Raw genomic sequence first — 18,977 nt, forward strand, 5'->3', positions numbered from 1 at the left:
GACAACAGTGAATTCTGTAATACTAGTGTAGGAGAGAAAATGTTTATTGGTCATGAATATGAAAGTGTTCTACTTAATTGCACTCACAGAGTCTTCAAAAACTTTATTGAAAATGCATATTACGAAACTACACATAATTTTCAAAAGTTGTTCACAGCAAAACAACATGTGCTTTAATTTCATTTTTCATGAACTTTGGAAGTCCCTTTGTAGATTGTGATGAATCACGGTGCTCTGGCAGCAGGAATTCCTTTGATTTAGTCTAAATGCCAGTGACCTCACTTTTCCTTACTGCGACACTGAGTCAGTCGTCAGAACATGCTGCCTTTTTCAGCCAAGGCCTTAATGTGATGTTCCATGTGTACTCCTGTCTTTATCCACACAGTGTCACTGTTAGATCTACATGGGAACAACGCAGTAGCTTTCACTTCCTGCATAAAAATGCCTTTTTGATTGGTTTTACAGTAATGATGGCCACCACCTGACTCACTCCTTTGCATGTCCAAAGTGAGAGTTCCTAAGATGCATTCCAGACATGTGGGAATGAAAATGCTTTGTCAGCAACTGAATGTCTGCTCAAGGCTAAAAGTTTACCATTCTAGGTCTGTGCTGGGGATGTTCCCTGCTTCTCAACCGCATGAGGAAAATACTCATTTGTGTGTGTGTGTATGTGTGTGCATGCACACACGCTTCAATGCTATTGAGGTTTGCTTTGCTGTGCTAAAATAACTTTAAAAAATCAGTAACTTTTACAAATATGCTTTACAACATGTCTTTACAAGTCCTTTCTGACACTTAGGCTGGTCAAGTTTTTGAAACTGAATCACTGTGATCTTGTCTCGAGTTTTTGATCTTCATTATCACATATATTCTGTTTGAATGCTGTATTTGTTTTGCTGTTTCTAAAAAGAGTATTAGAGTTTTAACTTAGATTAGGAATCCTTTTTTAAAATATTTATTTTTATTAGAAAGTTAGCTACACAGAGAGGAGGAGAGACAGAGGAAGATCTTCTATCCAATGATTCATTCCCCAAGCGATTGCAACAGCCAGACCTGAGCTGATCTGAAGCCAGGAACCAGGAGTCTCTTCTGGGTCTCCCACGTGGGTGCATGCTCCCAAGGATTTGGGCTGTCCTTGACTGCTTTCCCAGGTCACAAGCAGGGGGCTGGATAGGAAGCAGGGCCCCTGGGATTAGAATGGGTGCCCATATACGAACCTGGTAAGTGCAAGAGTGCAAGATGAGGACTTTAGCTGCTAATCTACTGCACTGGGCTCAGGAATCTTTTTTTTTTTTTTTTTTTGATGCACAGTGTTAGGTTCTGGCATTAACTTTGTGAAACAGTGTCTTGGCTATTTTTGCTCTCCATACTGCTTTGTCTACCTTTTAGAATAGCTGGGTGCTGTGCTCTCTGAAAATAGTACTTCCATTGCCTGCTCCTTTTTTTTTTTTTAAATGGAATTCCAAAGCACTTATAAAGATCTAAGTATTTTGCTTTTACTTTGCTGTTACTGAGGAATCGAATCCAGAGACCAAATTAATTTATCAGTCTTACATCTAAATTTATATTTTTGAACATTTCTTGCAGTAAATCCTGAACTAGTAGGCATGCAATTCAGGGAAGCAGGAAGCCCAAGTAGGTCTAGAGGCTGCATGCCAGCTTCCTGCCATGCAAGGGGAGGGTGGTGTTTCCAGCAATTTTGCTGTGCTCCATTGGAATATGACTAGGTAAGTTTTCCTAGGAATCTACCTGACCTACTCTGTGCTCTGAATCAGGGCTCTCTGAAGGAGGTGGTTTACAGAATTCTTACAGCCTTCTCAGTGTAATTTCTCAGCAATGTGGTAGCAGTGTAACAAGAAGATGTAGGTGAGGGAATTCTGGTTTGCTCTTTGCAATATAAAATTAACTCAAGATTTCCATAAACTTTTCTGAAGAATGCCTTCCTATATTTTAGATTCTTTTTCCTCTAGTTTCAACTGTCAGTTAATCCATACTGGTAACTGACAGTGCTTGCTGTTTGAATGGGAGCCTGGCAGTGACAGAGAAATTTCATTTGAAGTTAAGGATTACTGCCTGGGTCAACCCGCCCACAGGACAGATGAAGCTAAAAGATTGACTGGGCATTTGTGAGATCTGCCTTTTCCCACTCAGCTCTGTAAGGAACTCTTTATTTGGTCTATCGAGTTGATTGTTCTAAATCTAAAAAAACCCTTCTTTTACTAGGGACCTGACATGATATACCATAATGACTTAGAAAGAAACGTTAAACAGTCCATCCTGTCAACGGTGGCTGCCGGGCGCCGACAGACCATGGCAGGTCTTTTTATCAGGTCAATGAGCTGCTAAAAATTGTCTAAGTAAGGACCCTGCCATGATAGGCCATAGTGCCTCAGAGGAAGTCATTATAGATGATCAAGTAAACAATACACATTTTTAAAAAAATTACTAATTAGGTTTTGCAGCAGTACTTCCCATCCTTAGGGGCTCTACAGTGAGATAATTGACCGCAACGTGAGTTATGCCTCCCAGGTCGAAGGCGTGAAGGTTAATTATCGCGGTGTACAGCCCCCAGCAAAGGGGACTGCGGTAATGAGATGATGACATTTCCAACATGTATTGATTGCTATTTCTTAAACTTTTTTGAGTCGTTTTTGTTAAATGGTAAAGTAATGCAGCTACAATGACACCATTCCAGAAATCACCCCCAAAATGAGAAATAGAGGGCTCAGGAAAAAATTACAAGGAAATTTCTGATTCATGGAGAAGTTTGTCAGGATATTCATTGTCTTAAAACTACTTTTTAAGTTAGCTTTCAACTACCTTTCCTAAAAGTTTCTGTGATCTGTGATGTATTGTGCTTTGCCAGTTTCAGTATATAACTTTTAATCTCCTGAAAGTATTAACATGTTTCTACAAAATAATGTTTAGTTTGCTTAAAGTGTACACTCGTACTGTCTTGCCACACTAATGTATATCTTTTAATTATGGTGCTGTTGCTGCTGCAAAATTTCCTTTAAACTTGGAATTTATTAGTAAGGATCTAATTTGATCTCACTGTACTTGATCCTTAAAAGAAAGATAAGGGATGGAGATTCCCCACTCTGGCAGAGTGGTGTGAGGTCACTTTTGGAGGCCCACATCCTGCATTGGCATGCCCAGTTTGAACCCCAGGTCCTGTGCTTCAATTTCAGCCTCCTGCTGCTGTGCATCCTGCAAGATTGCAGGTGATACTTAAGTCCTTGTGTTCTTACTCAGTTGAGTGACCCAGATGGAGTTAACTCCTGGCTTCAGCCTGGCTCAAACCTGGCTGGTGTGGGCATTCAGGGTGTGAACCAGCAGATGGAATATTTCTCTTTGTCTCTGCCTCTCTGCTTTCTACATAAAATGAAAGGAAATGTTTTTAAGAATTTTAAAATTAAAGATACTAAGATGAAGGGGACATGCAGAAACAGGAAAAAGAATTCAGTTAGTAAGAAGGAAACAAGTAGAAGGAAGGAAATAATAGAAATTTTACATTGTCTTTTTGGAAAATTTAATTGAGGACATCTAGATTTGAAACAGCCAAGTGCTTTAAACCTAGCATGTAAACTTGCATAAGCATATAAACACACGGTAGCATGTCTGGGTACCAGCCAAGTGAGTCAAAATGTAAATTCAGATAGCAGGAAACTTAGAAGAAACAAACATCTATATGAAAACTAAGATGACACTTTGTAAAACAATCTTTTGAAGGAAAGTTAACAAATGATGTGTTGATGAATGTATGATGAGGCCAAAGAACAATTTGAGATAGTGAGACTTGAAACTAATTATTAAAATAGTAAATTTAAAGATTTATGCATTAGTTATCTAAATTTAATATTGGGTAGTTTAATATTGAAATTTCTGCATCAAAATGTATATCATTATGAGGATGGTGTTTTATATTTACATTTTTGGGATTTAAATATGTTACCATGAAGAATAAGACATCCAAGGGAATTATGGCTGTGTTTGCAAAATGCTGATCAGTGTGGTCAAGGGAAATAAGTCACAAATAATTTTTTTCTTTCTACGTTAGGACAAATGATTGACTTATTTAATTACTATTTTCTATTGAGCTAACAAAGCAGGTAATTTCAGTTGGTCAGGTCCGGTTTTAAATTGACCTCATATGTCTTTCATTGACTGTGTAGCACTGTTTCTTATGGGAATCTCTGGCATTCACACTTCCTTAAGATGCAGCCACAGGCAGTTTAGACACAGGAAATAAACACTTACCTTTCTTGCATGGGGGGAAGTTGTATCCAGCTATTGAATCGAGGGTCATAACGGCTGACAAAATTTGTGCTATGTTTTCCTGCAAAAATACATTTGAAACACTTAACACTGAGATTTCTTTTTTGATCTGAACATCGGTACCATTTTATGAGATATCTCTTGTTCTCAGGGTTAATAGATGAGTTAAGGAGAGAGTTACCTAACATAGTAGGAGAAGTAATGGGTTAGGACAGAGTAAATGTGCCACCTGAATGTTCCCCCCTCCCTTCCCATCTCTTTCCTTTGGCTTGTTTTTGGAATGAGCTGAAATAAAACTAAGCCATCATAGTAATAATTATAAACAATTTTGTCAAGCCAGTTTTAATACAGTATTAAAGTAAAAAAAAAAAATTGCTTGTTTCTAAATAAGAAGTTACTGTATATGATCTGTTCCAGAGACCAAGTTGTATTGTATCTCTGTTTAAAGACATTTACAGATGAATTTTTTTTTGGACGATTTCCTTCTTTTTCTTTTGGAAAAAAATTTAAAAGACTTATTTTAGAAAATTTTCAGGTTTATATGAAAACTGCAAGGAAGACACGGGGAATTCCTCGGTATATAATGCATAGTTTTTCATTATTACAGTATTTTCTAATGATTCAAGATTCTGGCAGTGGCAGAGTCCCTTGTCTTCCCTTAGAGACAACAGAAGTTGCTACAGTGAGAGAGAGCCTAAGTTGGGAAATCATTTGTGTCACCTGCATGTCATGTACTTCTGTGTGTTTTTAGAGGCAGCACAGATGCTGTAACATCCATACAGGTACATCTGCCCCCATGGGACACTTGAGTCCTCTGAACCGCTTCTCCAGCTTGTTCCCTCTGTTGAGAGGCTGAAGCACTGTCATGCCTTCAAGATACTAAAATTAGTCTGCTTTTGCATTCATATTGTCATCAAAACAAGAACTGCAAACAGAATATATTTCATTTTCTGTGAAGCAACTAATGATAATCACCTCAAGCTTCTGATGCCTTAATCCTAAAATCTATTCTTAAGCATGTATGTGCAACTGTGCAGTGAAGTTTAGGTTCACGTCCATGGCAGGTATGAAAAGAAAGGAATGCACATGTGACCTGATTACTGTACACAGATGGTATATAATGAGCATTCTTGATGTATCCTTGGCATTCTAGTCTCTAGAAGTAATTTGGGATACAAGAAACACTGGTCCCTGTTCTTATAAATGAATAGGAAACATACAATAGATAAGACTGCTATAAAGGAAAAGAAAGTAGGGCATGGTGGAGGGGTGGCTAACTGCTCACAAAGCTTTTCTAGAGCTATACATATGTCTGCAGAAGGATCATCTCGGACAGTAACACAGGAAAAAATAATCTATAAACTAGAAATGAGTTCAAAACAAGCAAGAAAGCTGGTGTGGCTGTACAAAAGTTGAGAGGTTTCAGGGTCTAGAATACAGTGTGCTTGCTGGACTGATGCAGGTCTCTGTGTTTTGTGTCGGGAAATATTTAAACTGCTGAAGGGTTTTGAGGGAGTAAGAAATGTCTAATTTATCTTTGGATGCCATGTAGAAAAATAGATGACAGAGTTTACCTGAATCAGGGGAAAGGTTGGGTAGCTGTTGCAGTCATCAAGCCAAGTGTTGACAATGGTGTGAGTGAAGGTGAAGTCAGTGAGATATGATTAGATTTGAAATATTTTCTATGTACAGGCTTGCTGAACATTTCCCAATGAAGTGAATATTGGTACTGAGAAAATGAGTCATTAAGGATGGCTGCCAGTTTTGTAAGCTTGAAGGAAGGTCATACAATTTGCAATTTGTTGAGGAAGACCAAGCCAAGATAAAATTCAGAGCTGGAGAGAAAAGCTGTGGGCTTTGTTTTGAACTCTGAGAATCAGATAAGCTCTCAGACTAAAGTCTTTTGGAAAGTCACTGTCTAAATAAGCCTACGGGAACAGATTTTTGTGTCATTGGTCTGGGGGCATGAAGCTGCAGGCTGGAAGCCACCGCCTGTGATTCTGGAATCCCATATGAACGTGATCCATGTCCCGGCCGCCCCGCTTCTAATGTAACTTCCTGCAAAGGGGCTGGAAAAGTAACAGAAGATGGACCATGTACTTGAACACCCACATTGGAGACAAGGCAACAAGGATACGGATAGCAGAGGAGGCAAGGGTTTATAGAGGTAGGAGAAATGGTTCAGAACATGGGCTTGAAGTGGGAGATGAGGAAGGGCTGGGAAGATAAAAGGCAGGCAGGTACTCTAGGCAGGCAAAGAAGGTACAGAGGGAATAATGAACTCTACACTTGATCTTAGCCAAAAGGCCAAGAAGCAATGGAATAATGAAGTCTAGGAGAAATGAAAGTGGTAGATGAGGAAGGTGAGCAGAAAAACAATTATAATCTGATGTTTCTAGTGTCTAGTGAGTTTGCTGTCTGCAAATTTTGGTCTTTTAATTAGTATCATTAATAAAATTATATTTGAGTTCCATGAATACACATTTCTGTTTCATGAATATGTACTGAAATTTACAAGCTTGTATTTCATTCATGGACACTAACCTCAGGCATAATTTTCATGAGAAAGTTTAACATAAGCAAATTTCATCTTTGAAGTTGCTATCTATTTAAACAACATGGATCTAAAATCTTTTCACTGCCAGTAATGATATTCAAATGTGCTACAGATTGTGCAAAGGTTATTCTTGATCAGTTTTGGTATAGATTACATGAGGCATTATAATATGAAAATCCTATATTTTGAGATGATTGAGTCTCTTCATAATTTTATAAATAGGAAATGACGCTGAATTCTTGGTGAGTTGTGGGGCTATTTCCCACTGTGCTATAATTCATGGCTTAATTTCACAAGATCAGCTGCAAAAACATGATAGCAGTTAAATATCTATCAAATACATATGTTTATGTAACAGCACAGGGTAGGATAACAATGAAACAATAAGGTTCTGGTTCAGACCAACTGGTATTGGAATCGGCTCAGCTGTATCTAAACTGTGTCCTGGCAAATTATTCAACTTCCTCAGGCTTAGTCTCCCAGCAAAGCTAGAACTATCACAGCATATGTCTGTCTGAATGATTGTGATGTAGGCACTAAGCAAGATTTCTGGTAAATATCATATCCTCAAGAAGCATTAGTACTAATCATAATGAAGTCAACAGAGGTTGACCAGATGAACACATTATGAAACCATATGGAAAATATTGAAGGGATTGTAGTGGATGCAGTGATAACTTTCCAACCCTACTCACTAAACTGATGTGCTTATCCCGCAGGTGCTATGAATGCTGGGTGTTCATGCTCTGGGGAATAGGCCACTTCATTGCCTGCCTCCTTCTCCATCTGGAGAAAGGCTTTTTAGCGCATTGACTGGTTCCTTGAAAAGGGCTCAAAAGGCTGGGTTGCTTGTCTCAAGATGTAACTAGTTCTCTCTTATTTAGGGGAGTGAGTCATCAATCTTTGCTCAGATATGTATTAAATGATGCCACCTGCCTGTAACATCAGGGACAGAATAACAGCCTCCCAGGAGGAAGCTTCCAAACTGATACTCTCCATATTGAAACTAAAAACAATATTAACATTTTGTAACTAAATTTGTAGTCAGTTTCTGCTCAGAGTGTCCTAGTGCTTAAAACTGAGAGAATCAACAGAGTCATGCCATCAGCACTGGTAATGTTTAAAAACACCTGGGCCTGGCAACAATTTGCCCAGAGCGGCTTCACATGCAGCACACTGAGTAACAGGAGAGACAGCCCTTCCTGTAAATGCAGTTGTTTTCTGAATTCTGTGTTTTCATGGCATATTCTTGGAGGGCTTTAAGCCCAACAGCTCTCAAAAATGGGGGAAGGAAGATCAGGGTAGTTCCACTGTATGCTTTTTTCAGGAGTCTAAATTGGTTCAAAAATAACTTTTTGATTAAAGCAGAAGTGGGCTGTAAAAATCTAGTGAAAGAATTTGTCTGGTTCTGCCAAGGCAACCACAGGTGGGACTTGAAATTCAGTATATCCAAAGCAGGCTAATTTGTTAATGGATGATGTTATATGGCCTTCACATGGGGTTATAGATATCCAAATGGCTACTGGCAGAAAAAGGTTTCCCCACTCTTGCTCTAGAAGGAGCAAATCCTTTAAATTCTCCTACCTCCTCCTGTTCCAATTCTCCTAGGGTGATTCTGATTCAACAGCAAGTGATAACAAGTTGTTCTTTTTTGACCTAAGCCTAGTGAGCAGATTTTCTGAGTTACTGATGAGTATGAGAGTCACAGGAATGGGAGGTACATAGTGCTGTGGCATCATTGGTCTGTTCATAGAGGCCCAGTTCACCTGGGAAGAAGTGGGCCAACAACACATGGTAGTCTGAAGCAGGACTTTCTAGCCCTTTCTTACTATGGTTTTGTGTTACTTTGGCCTTCAACAGGAACATTTTGCAGGGCTTCTGCTTAGATAAACCCAAGGATTATGCAGTGTGTTTGCTTCCAAATGCTCCATGCAGTTCAAATCACTTCCGTGGAAGGAGAAATTAAACAGTAAATGAGGATTTTGCAGAGAGGGCTGCGTGTACTTCAGAGTTTTCTGACGACTGATCGCTCATTGCACAGGTCAGTTAGAGGAGAGAGATTGAATATCATGCTTTTGCTCTTTTCAAGTCTGGCCTTCACAAAGTCAGGGGACTTTGTGCTTTCCACACTAGAGGATCTGACACAACAAAGCTACAGGCCTTAGTGAGGATGGTCCCCCTTTCTTAAAGGAAATGTTCTTGGACTGTATTCCTTTAAGATTTTCTACAGTGAACAGATGTGACAATTTTCTATCATTTGCCTTGGTGCAGATGCTGAAAGAAGAGTGTTCACAATAAAATATATGCAGTATATGCAGTTTTGGCTGGATGTTCTGGGCTTTTAAAATAAAAATGTGTCCTGCAAGCTGTTGTATGGTTTGTCAGTCCTAATTGTCTCTGTTACACAAAGGCTACAACTGCAACTCCTCCTTTCTGTGCACACTTTCTAAAAATATCTTGATAATTTTGCATAGTCTGCAAGACACAGTGTACTAGCAATTGGCTTGAGAAACGTGTGAACAGGTTCCATTGTGTCAGTGGGGAGGATGGTGGTTAACCTAGAGAGCAGGCAGTCGCAGCAGGAGGCTGAAGATAGCAAGCCTCTCAGTAACACCAGCTGAAGTTCTGGACAGGGCAATTGAAGATAATGCTTATTTATTGCAAGTGCATTGCTTTTTACTAAAATGGGAAGAAAGAAGTGGGGAAGGTGGTGAGGATTCTTAACAGCTACAGCCTCTAGGAAGCTTGTGCTGGTGGCATTCATCAGGGGATGGATCAAGATTAGGTTGCGGTACTGCTGTGAAGTCAAATCCCCAGAGAGTCGAAGAGTGAATGCTCTGCTGCATATATATTCTGTTAGTTCAACAACTGATCCGCCCTCCAGCCTTCAGCCCAATTGCCTGACTACCGCACCTGTTCCAGCTCCTGAGAAATACACATTTTTCCATAATACAACACGGACTACTCCTAAGGCCCTGTGGCCCACATGTACTTCTTGAGTATCTACAATGAGGCTGCTCAACAGTTACCATTTGGATTCCATTGGTCCTCTCCACCTAGCACGAACAAGAAGTTTTCCACCTCCACGACGCAGTGGTGGGCACTGTTGTATGGCATAACTGGAAATAAGAAAACAAAAGAAGATGTATGAAATGTTTCATCTGGGGACCTAAGACCTTGGCACACTAGTTATGTGCTTCACCAGCGAGCACACCAAGTGAAAATCATTCCAAAGGAAGAAAACAGTGCAGGTGGCAGCACAGCAACCCCCCAGCCAGCCAGGCAACCAGCCCCAACTAGCGGCTCAGTGCTGCGTCTCGGTGAATTCAAACCCCACCCCTTCTGATGAATTTTACATGATGTTATTTCACAGATTAGTCAACAACAGCCTGTCATGCTACTTGCCATTTGCAAGTTCTCTCCACCTGCCTGCCCATGGGGAGGGCATTCTGAAACGGAGTGACATCCCATTGGTCAGAGCAGAGGGGCTACTGCTGGGAAGAACTCACCCTCTGTATCCTCAGAGTCACGTGCTCTGCCCAAGCAGTTTGCTGGCAATCTTTCCATAAACAGACTTGGGTGCTTGGTAGCTTTCTATTCCACAGCAATGAGCAAGCTGAATTTCCATACAGTTTTAAGTTTTTAAATTAAGGTCCTGCTGATTTAATGCCTCCTCCAAATGTATATGCTTAATTTCCTGTACAATGTCATTAGCAGTACAATCACACATTTTCTATCTATCTGCATAGGAGCTCTTGTGTAACAAAGATGGAAACTGTCAGAAATGTCAGAAATGTCACAAGTATCCTTTTTCCCTCAGCTCTCCCATCTCTCCTGCTCAAATAGAGTGGCTGTGAGTGGGTGGGAGTGGTATTGGTAGGGATACATGATAGTGAAGGAATTGGAGTTTCTCCATATTTTTTCTCTCTTGTGTCTCTTTTGGGGAGTCACAGGGTACATCTTAGGACACCCTTCTCTGTGTGCCACCTGGGGTTAGGTTTCGCTATTATCATATGTTGAATATACATGCACCTGACATTAGTTATTGCATCACATGTCGTGGTTTGGGCCCAGTGACACCAGTAGGAAAAATGATGTCCTTGCTCAGCTCATCATCTGGGCACCTTAAATCTAGGTGAGGACAAATGGGGAGGTGATGTGCATGTTCAGGCAGGGAACTTATTGCTTGACACGGATCAACAGAGCACTTAAGAAACCAGTGCAGTGGGAAATCAATATGAGTCCCAGCCAACTCCTACCCTGTGCTCTTCTGCCAATGCAGAGACAGAGAAGAAGAGAGCCTATCTCACACCTGACTTATTTTGGGTGATATATACCTCTTATTCCTTTTTTTGAAAATAAATTTTTTTCTCAGTGCTTGTGCAGTTAGGATACACAAATAACCATAAGAACAGGCATAGCTTTCAGACCTACAGCCCAGTTTCTGAAATAGCAAATAAGATTATGAGGCTTTTGAACCAAGGACTTTGCTAGTTTTTGTTCCTTAACTAGCAATGTATTATCTGTTCTGTGAATATTTATTCTTTTTGAACCTGTATCAACCAGGGAATGCCTGTTGGTACACATACCCCTGATTTGGTGATAAAATGGTCTGTGTGGCCAATGAAACAGCTTAGGAATGGTCTTTAGCTCCTCAGTAGTCCTCAGTTTATCTATTTGGAAAATGGCATCACTTAGAATTCATTGTGGTACAGAAGTATATGCTGGGCTCACTGAGTGACTAGGCTTGAGTATGTTGTAAACATCCTTTTAAAACATTAACTTCTTATGATTTGTATTCTGATGTTGGGTCCAAAATTTGAACATAGAATCAGGATGCACCATGTGCTATTGGGAGCAGCCTGGTGCTGCCCCTAATTCCCTGTGATAGTCTTTGGTCAGTCTAAACCTTGTCAGCAATGTCATCTGTATGCATCGAGGCACAGGGGATGTGGCAATAGGGCACAGGCCATAAGCTGTCATCAACTCACTCTAGTTGTCACTGTGCTGCAAAGACTTATTTTAACCTTCTGGTCAGCCTAAGTCTTTTAAATAATGAAAAATTATATTCTCTTTAGTCGGACGTCCAGCTTCTTCATACTGCACAACCTCTGAAAATTTAACACTTGTATTTTGTTCTTGCCATTCATTTGTTCCCACTCAGGCACACAGAAATTAAGTGAAGGAAATAATACATGATTTATTTTTAAGCCTCTTTCTCATTTGATTACCTCTATTGTTATGCGTTCTGCAAACAAATGACACGATTGCACTAAGCTAACTACTGAACTCTTCAAAATAAGGGGAAAGAAGGTCTTTGAAGTCTTAATGTACAATCTGCGTGAAGGTACTCTCATTTGTCTATACATTAATTTTCACAATAAAACCTGCATGCTGTATATCTTGCCTGAACGTTTTGGTTTTCTCATCCCTGAATTATTGTATTTCCTGAATTATTACAGTGAATTAGGAGACTGCAAATATCTACAAATAACTTCTTGAAATTATTCTGCATGTAAAATGCTCCACATTTATCAGGGTACAAATCTATATTCAAACGGTGTCTGAAATGTAAAATACATAATGTCTTTGACTTCTGAAGAAACGCAAAGAGAAGCAAAATAAACAGGATAGTGTGTGAGAACAGTGTGCTTAAAATGGCACTGGGCATCACATTGGTTGGTTCTGAGTGCCAATAAATACTCACCTGCTCCTGTCCAGATTTCTCCTGAGGTGGACACCTACCGCGCAGCCTGGCAGTGGAGGAGGTGTGTGCTGAGGCTCATCTACAGCCTCATGTGAGTTTTTAGCGTGTCAGTCAGTGAGTTAGAGGGAAAGGGGAAAGAAGCTAATCAGGATGAAATGAGATTAAAGGCTGTCTAATTTTACAGCAACTGTGATCCATCAGCCACTGTGAAAGTGACAGTGGAAATGAATGATGGAGACAGACAGGTGGGGCTGTACATTTCACTGATTTATCCTCAAATGCACTGGGCCTTATTTTATTGAGTGAACATGACCGCATTCATCATGACTGTCATCTAAACCCACTTCCCTCCATTTAAAAAGGTCACTTTACTCAGAGGGAGTAGGAGAGAGGCACTTTCAAATCAGATTTAAAATCTCATAACACGTGTTTATAAGGTCCTTTATGCAAATTCTCAACTTTATCAAGCAAACTAGCAGTACCAGAAGCAGAGGAGCACAGAGAAATAAAAAAGTGAGTGTTGGTCATCTGATGTCTCTTAGATTTGAAGCAATTTAAACAAGTTTAGCTTTTCCCAGTCCAAACGGCAGATATTCTACTCTAAATGAAGGAGTTAAGATGTTTAAATGTACTGTTTTAAATTTAGATAGCAGGAAGCAGGTAATACTATAAAATAGACTTGGAGATAATATTGTGGTATTTACTCTGTGGAATGACTATTCATCACACATGAAATAGATGTTAGCAACAGTTACAAGCTAACTCTGCCACAATTATACACCTGCTAATTGTTTTCCATAATTTTAAAGCCATAAAAATCTCAGCTACAGAAAGCCTTTCACCCCTCCCTGAACCAGTGCACTAAAATGTCTCAGTATATTATGCACAAACTTGTTCTTTGTGAATGTGAAAATGGGAAGTCAAATGTTTAGAATATGATGTGTTATTTTTCACAGTAATAACTACCATTTGCCAAACATTTATTATGTGTCATGTATATGTAAATTAACTATACAATTATCTGTTTACCTCTGTTGTTTCTTTGGAAATATTACAACATCTGTATTTTGTTCATGCTGTTGTATTTTCTTCTATTCAGGCAAGCAGAAATTAAGTGAAAAAATTATACATGATATTATCTGACAGCATATAGGGTAGATTTCTTTATCTCCACTTACACAACATTTTTCATTTCATATGACTGACTACAAAGGGGGCAATGCCACTCCATCTCATTTCTGCACGAAGTACTGAGGCTTTGAGAGGAGAAGTCACTTGTTGAAGGTCATACTCAGCTAACGGATGGCACAGACAGAAACTAAACATGGGGATATCTGGATCCCAACCCACGCTCTTATCCATCTCACTCTACTGATTTTCAATAGGTATGTTCATCCAACCAGCAAGTCATTACTGAGTACCTGAGTGTTCACTGACAGGGCTTCTGAGACTTGTTTATAATTTTTTTTAATATTGAAACATATTCTAAGTGTGGTTCTAGTCTGAATTTTAAAGAGATGTTCCTTGGGTCTTTTTCCTATAATCTAAATATTCAGGTATGCAGTTGGCTTTTGTGCAGTAGACATTTGTTTGATGGAATCAGAGAAGCACTGAGCAATGCAGTCTATGAAGGGTGGTTGGAGACCATTGGCATAGGATTTTTATTACAGTTTTTAAACAAGGAAGACAGAGTTTAACCTTGAAACAGTATCTTGGCTAAAGAGGCCATTTTCCTGGTGGACTTGTTTGTATTTATGGAGGCCTTAGTTAACTAGAGGTCCACCCTGCTCTTTCTCCTCCCAGATTTTATATCTCTTCAAGCAGAAAGTATAGGGATCTTTCACAACTCACAAATTTTCATGAACATTCAAACAAGAGAGTACATAGGGCTATGCCAAGAATACAGGACTGCTAAGTGATGGTTATGGAATGTTTGTCATTGAGATGGAACATTGAAAAGTGCCTTCTAAAACTGTCCAAATATGACAACCTTCTCAAATTGTGTGTGAAAAAAAACTATATCCATAAAAGTCTCCCTCATTTCCCTGCTCTCTAGTTTTCTTTTTTCTTAAACTGTCATTTCCTTATTTTTCATTTTGTTTGAAATCTAGACATTCTCCATCTGCTGGATCATTCCAAAATGCCCGCAATAGCTAGGTCTCTACTGTGAAGCCAGGAGCACAGAATTCCATTGGGCTTTCCTGTGTAGGTGGCAGGGATCCAAGTGTTTAAGCCATCACCTGCTGCCACCCAGGGTGTGCTTTAGCAGAAAGCTGATATTGGAAGAGGAGCTGGGACTCAAACCCAAGCATTCTGGTATGGGATGTAGGCCATCTTGCTCATTACTGAATCAAATGGCCATCCCACCTTTCACTGTGCTAGCCAAGGGCTGTCACTGCTGTTGTACTCTTGGATTTTCCTTCCAGGGAGATTGTATTTATGAGACATTTCATTGAATGCAACTGGCATCAGTACACTACAGACACAGTATTTGGCACTCTGCTTTATTTGCATTAAAGAGTTCATTTATTTTGCATTCCCCTATAATCAAATACTTGGTTTGTAGCTATATCATGCCAGGTAATGTCGAACCTGCTTGGAAAGACATGGTGAGCAAAATCCAGGGAGAGCCTAGCCAGAGGACACACATAATACACACACATACACAACTAGATTCTTTTACTTCAGATGACAATGAGGGAAAGTGAATCAAAAATCCATTTCAACTAGGAGTTCAAGATGTTTATGGAGGAAAGAAGGATAAGAGTGAGGAGTTTGATAGTAGTTGATAAAGCATTTTAGGTAGAGAAGTGATTGAAGTGAAAAAGGAAGCCACGCATAGTGTAGACACAGAAGGGGCAAATGCGAAAGACTTGAAGTACACTTGGGATGATTGAGTACAGTAGGAACCAATGACCGATGGATCTGGGGCAATGCCTGGGAAGGAGGCTGAGGCCACATCAGTGCAGTGTTTCAGGGGTGTCTGAAGACAACGCTGGCATTGTCTGTTGCTGCACACTGTTCCATTAGATGTATGTCCTGTAATTCATCCCTTGCCCTTCAGATGGCCATTTATTAACTGAACAAACATCTCAACACTTTTGCTGATGACACAGCAGTGAGGGTAATAGACAATGTCCCTGTTCTCACAGAACGTGTATAACATGGCATATAAACAAAGAAGAATACAGCCAGCTAATGAGAGATGGTATAAAGAAAAGAATCAAAAGGGATGATGTTGTAGAGAATGAAGGTCTGGCTATTACTCTGCTTGGGGTGGTTAAGAAAGACCTCTGCAGGGAGTGACATTTGCATAGAATGTGAAGGGTGAGAGGAAGTCACCCATTGCAGAACATGAAGAAAGAATCCACACAGGAGTCCAGAAGGGGAATTGATTGGCTATAGCTGAGAAGTAGGGAGAAAGACTGTTGGGAGCACCAAGGGGAAGTATTAAAGAGGTAAGGGATGAATTGAGGAGGCCAAAAAAAAAACTGGTACATGGATCTGTATGAGCCAAGATAAGTGGGGTGGATTTTATTACAAGCATCTGAGAAAGGCATTAGAGGAGTGTAGGCAGCACGATGACATATCACTTATATTCTAAAACATCACTCTTGGGACTGCTGTTAGATGCCCACATCCCAAATCAGAGTGCTGTGGTCTGAGTCCCAGCTCTGATCCCATTTTCAGCTTCCTGCTGATGTGTGTCCTGGAAGGCAGTAATTGAGGAGTCAAGTGCTTGGGTTCCTACCATTCACATGAGAGACCTAGACTGAACGGCTCGGTTTTGCCTGTTTATAGCTGCACTGTTGTAGGCGTTTGAGGAAGTGTCTGTCTGTCTGTCTCTGTGTCTCTACCTTTGAAATATAATATATACATATCACTCCATATGCTATCAATATTATAGGAGCGAGAGGGAACACAGGAAGACTGGAAGCGTCTCATTCCTGGTTTAGATGAGGCATGAGGGAGGTTTAACTGAGAAAGCGGACATGTGTTGAAGGTTCCTGCAGTTGTGAATAGGCCTGGATCAGATCGGATGTCCCGGATGTCCCTGTAGGTGCAATGCACGTGCACACACACGCATATGCACACATGCACACGCGTGCACACACACACACGAGCTTGTTTCAAATGAATCCCTTCAAGTGATACTTCTGGACTAAAGAAGGAATATAGTTTAGATTTTGGTGGGAATTGTCATGTTTTGCCCCTTTTTCGTTTGCATCTCTGCCCAAACTGTAGGTGAACAGTTGGTATCTAATTGAAAATTAAATTTGCCTTTAAAAAATCATAACGGTGATTGAGCAGCTTTTCATACATTTGCAACCAATTCTATACATCTTCCTCTTGTGCTTTGATTTCTTGATATAATTTATGTTACATAATTACATGATTTCTGCTTCTAAAATATTTTCTGGAGAGTTATCTAAGCAAGTAAAATAAATGACATTTTGGAAACATGATATTGCCAGAATATATGTTTGTGAAATACTTATTCATTGAAGCAGATTCAAATAGCAATTACATGCTGTTGAAAACAAATATAATCCAAAAGAAAGATGCCTTACTACAGTAATATTGAATGAACATTTCTTATTATCAGGTTCTAAGACTTAAAGCAATTTCATAGTAAATACATTTCAGAAATACAGGTTTTAAAAGTTTACTACTTAGTAGATTGCTACAAGTTCTTATGTAAAGATCTAGCTAGTTGGTCAGTCCGTTTCTGGAGAGAGAGAGATACAATGAAACATTTCTCAGCTTAGAAGGTGGTTTATATTATTGAATCTGTACAATCCATAGAAAGGTTCTGTTACATTTATATGTATATATATTATAATAATATATAATGTGTATTTATATAAATATGCATGTTTAAATATTTATTTACTTTTTTATTAGAAAGTCAGATATACAGAAGAGGAGAGACAGAGAAAATCTTCCATCCGATGATTCACTCCCCAAGTAGCCACAATGGCCGGAGCTGTGCCGATCTGAAGCCAGGAGCCTGGAACCTCTTCCGGGTCTCCCACACAGGTGAAGGGTCCTAAGGCTTTGGGCCACCTTTGACTGCCCTTCCAGGCCACAAGCAGGAAGCAAGGTGGGAAGTGGGGCCTCCAAGATTAGAACCTGCACCTATATGGGATCCTGGTGTGTACAAGGTGAGGACCTTAGCCATTAGGCTACTGCACTGGGCTCTGTTACTTTCTTTATGTTATACTTGGGCTGTACTACAATGACAAGATATAAATACATAAATAATTTGTGTGTTTGAGTATGATTAGACAGTTATGGACAGATAGTATGGGAAGTGGAACCTATGAAGAGATGTGTATGTTCTAAATACAATGAGAAGTTGAACAAGGTTTGGAATCACTTTCTGCTTCATTCATAACTTGTTCTGACACACTAAAGTAAGTGAATTCAAGATTATATATCTGAAAGAATACATATTGATATGAGCTTTAGGAGGCTGCATAATGATCAGGATGGCTTCTTTCTTTTAGTTTACATGAGAGGAAAGGGAGAGTTCTCCTGAATCTTATGTAACACTATATTCTATGCAGCTGTTGGAATAAATGCATGCCTTAGCTCTAATGGCTTACTAGGTGGTGGTAGAGTATATTAAGATTGCTTGTCCTGGATTGCCACCCCAAGAAGCTCTTTGAGCTCCCTGAGGCCAGACTTTGCTACCTCTGTAGTTTTGTGCTGAGTACAAAATATAGCACACAGTACTAACTAGATTCTAGCATCCCCTTGACTTTGACACCTAGCATAATTATTAGAAATATTAATGACCCATAAGTGTCAGTGGCATACGTGAATGTTAGCTGAAAGCGACAATGAAATTTACTTTTTCAGAAGATATAAAGGATGATAGATGGGCTGAGGGTGGTAGCCTTATAGCTGAAGTCCTCGCCTTACACATGCCAGGATCCCAAATGGGTACCAGTTCATGTCCTAGTGATCCTGCTTCCCATCCAGCTCCCTGCTTGTGGCCTGGGACATCAGTAGAGGACAGTCCAAAACCTTGGAACCCTCTTCCCACATGGGAGACCTGGAAGAAGCTCTAGGTTTCTGGCTTCGGATCGGCTCTGCTGTTTGCTTATGGCAGCCCCTTGGGGAGTAAATCAATGGATGGAAGATCTTCCTCTCTGTCTCTCCTCCTCTCTGTATATCTGACTTTGCAATAAAGATAGATACATTTAAAAAACAGTGACGGGCACAAGATTTGAATGAAGAATAGAGTAGGAAGGACAGTAGAAAAGATAGAGTTTGCCTTGGATGAGAATTTTGTGGCTTCTGGGAGAGACGTTATCCTAGGCAACACATGTGTCATCCAGTTTCAGTAAAGGAGATGTGCAGGATCTTCAAGCACATGTTCTTTTCTCAGTAGCTATCATAGCACCGTCATGCCAAGGTCAAAAGCTT

At 39.9% G+C, this 18,977-nt stretch overlaps 1 protein-coding gene across 1 annotated transcript in view; it reads right to left on the reverse strand.

Moving 5' to 3' along the window:
• The window catches only part of KLHL14 (kelch like family member 14), a 100,038-nt gene that overhangs the window by 11,624 nt on the left and 69,437 nt on the right, over positions 1–18,977 (reverse strand). The window contains exons 4-5 of the mRNA XM_040984865.1: positions 9,865–9,954; positions 4,261–4,339 (exon numbers count right to left, since the gene is read on the reverse strand). Coding sequence (XP_040840799.1) covers positions 4,261–4,339; positions 9,865–9,954 — 169 coding nt within the window. The remainder of the gene's footprint in view (positions 1–4,260; positions 4,340–9,864; positions 9,955–18,977) is intronic.

The sequence above is a fragment of the Ochotona curzoniae genome, unplaced genomic scaffold, assembly GCF_017591425.1.
Source record: "Ochotona curzoniae isolate NIBS_2020 unplaced genomic scaffold, NIBS_Ocur_1.0 contig_43, whole genome shotgun sequence".
Lineage (NCBI taxonomy): Eukaryota > Metazoa > Chordata > Mammalia > Lagomorpha > Ochotonidae > Ochotona > Ochotona curzoniae.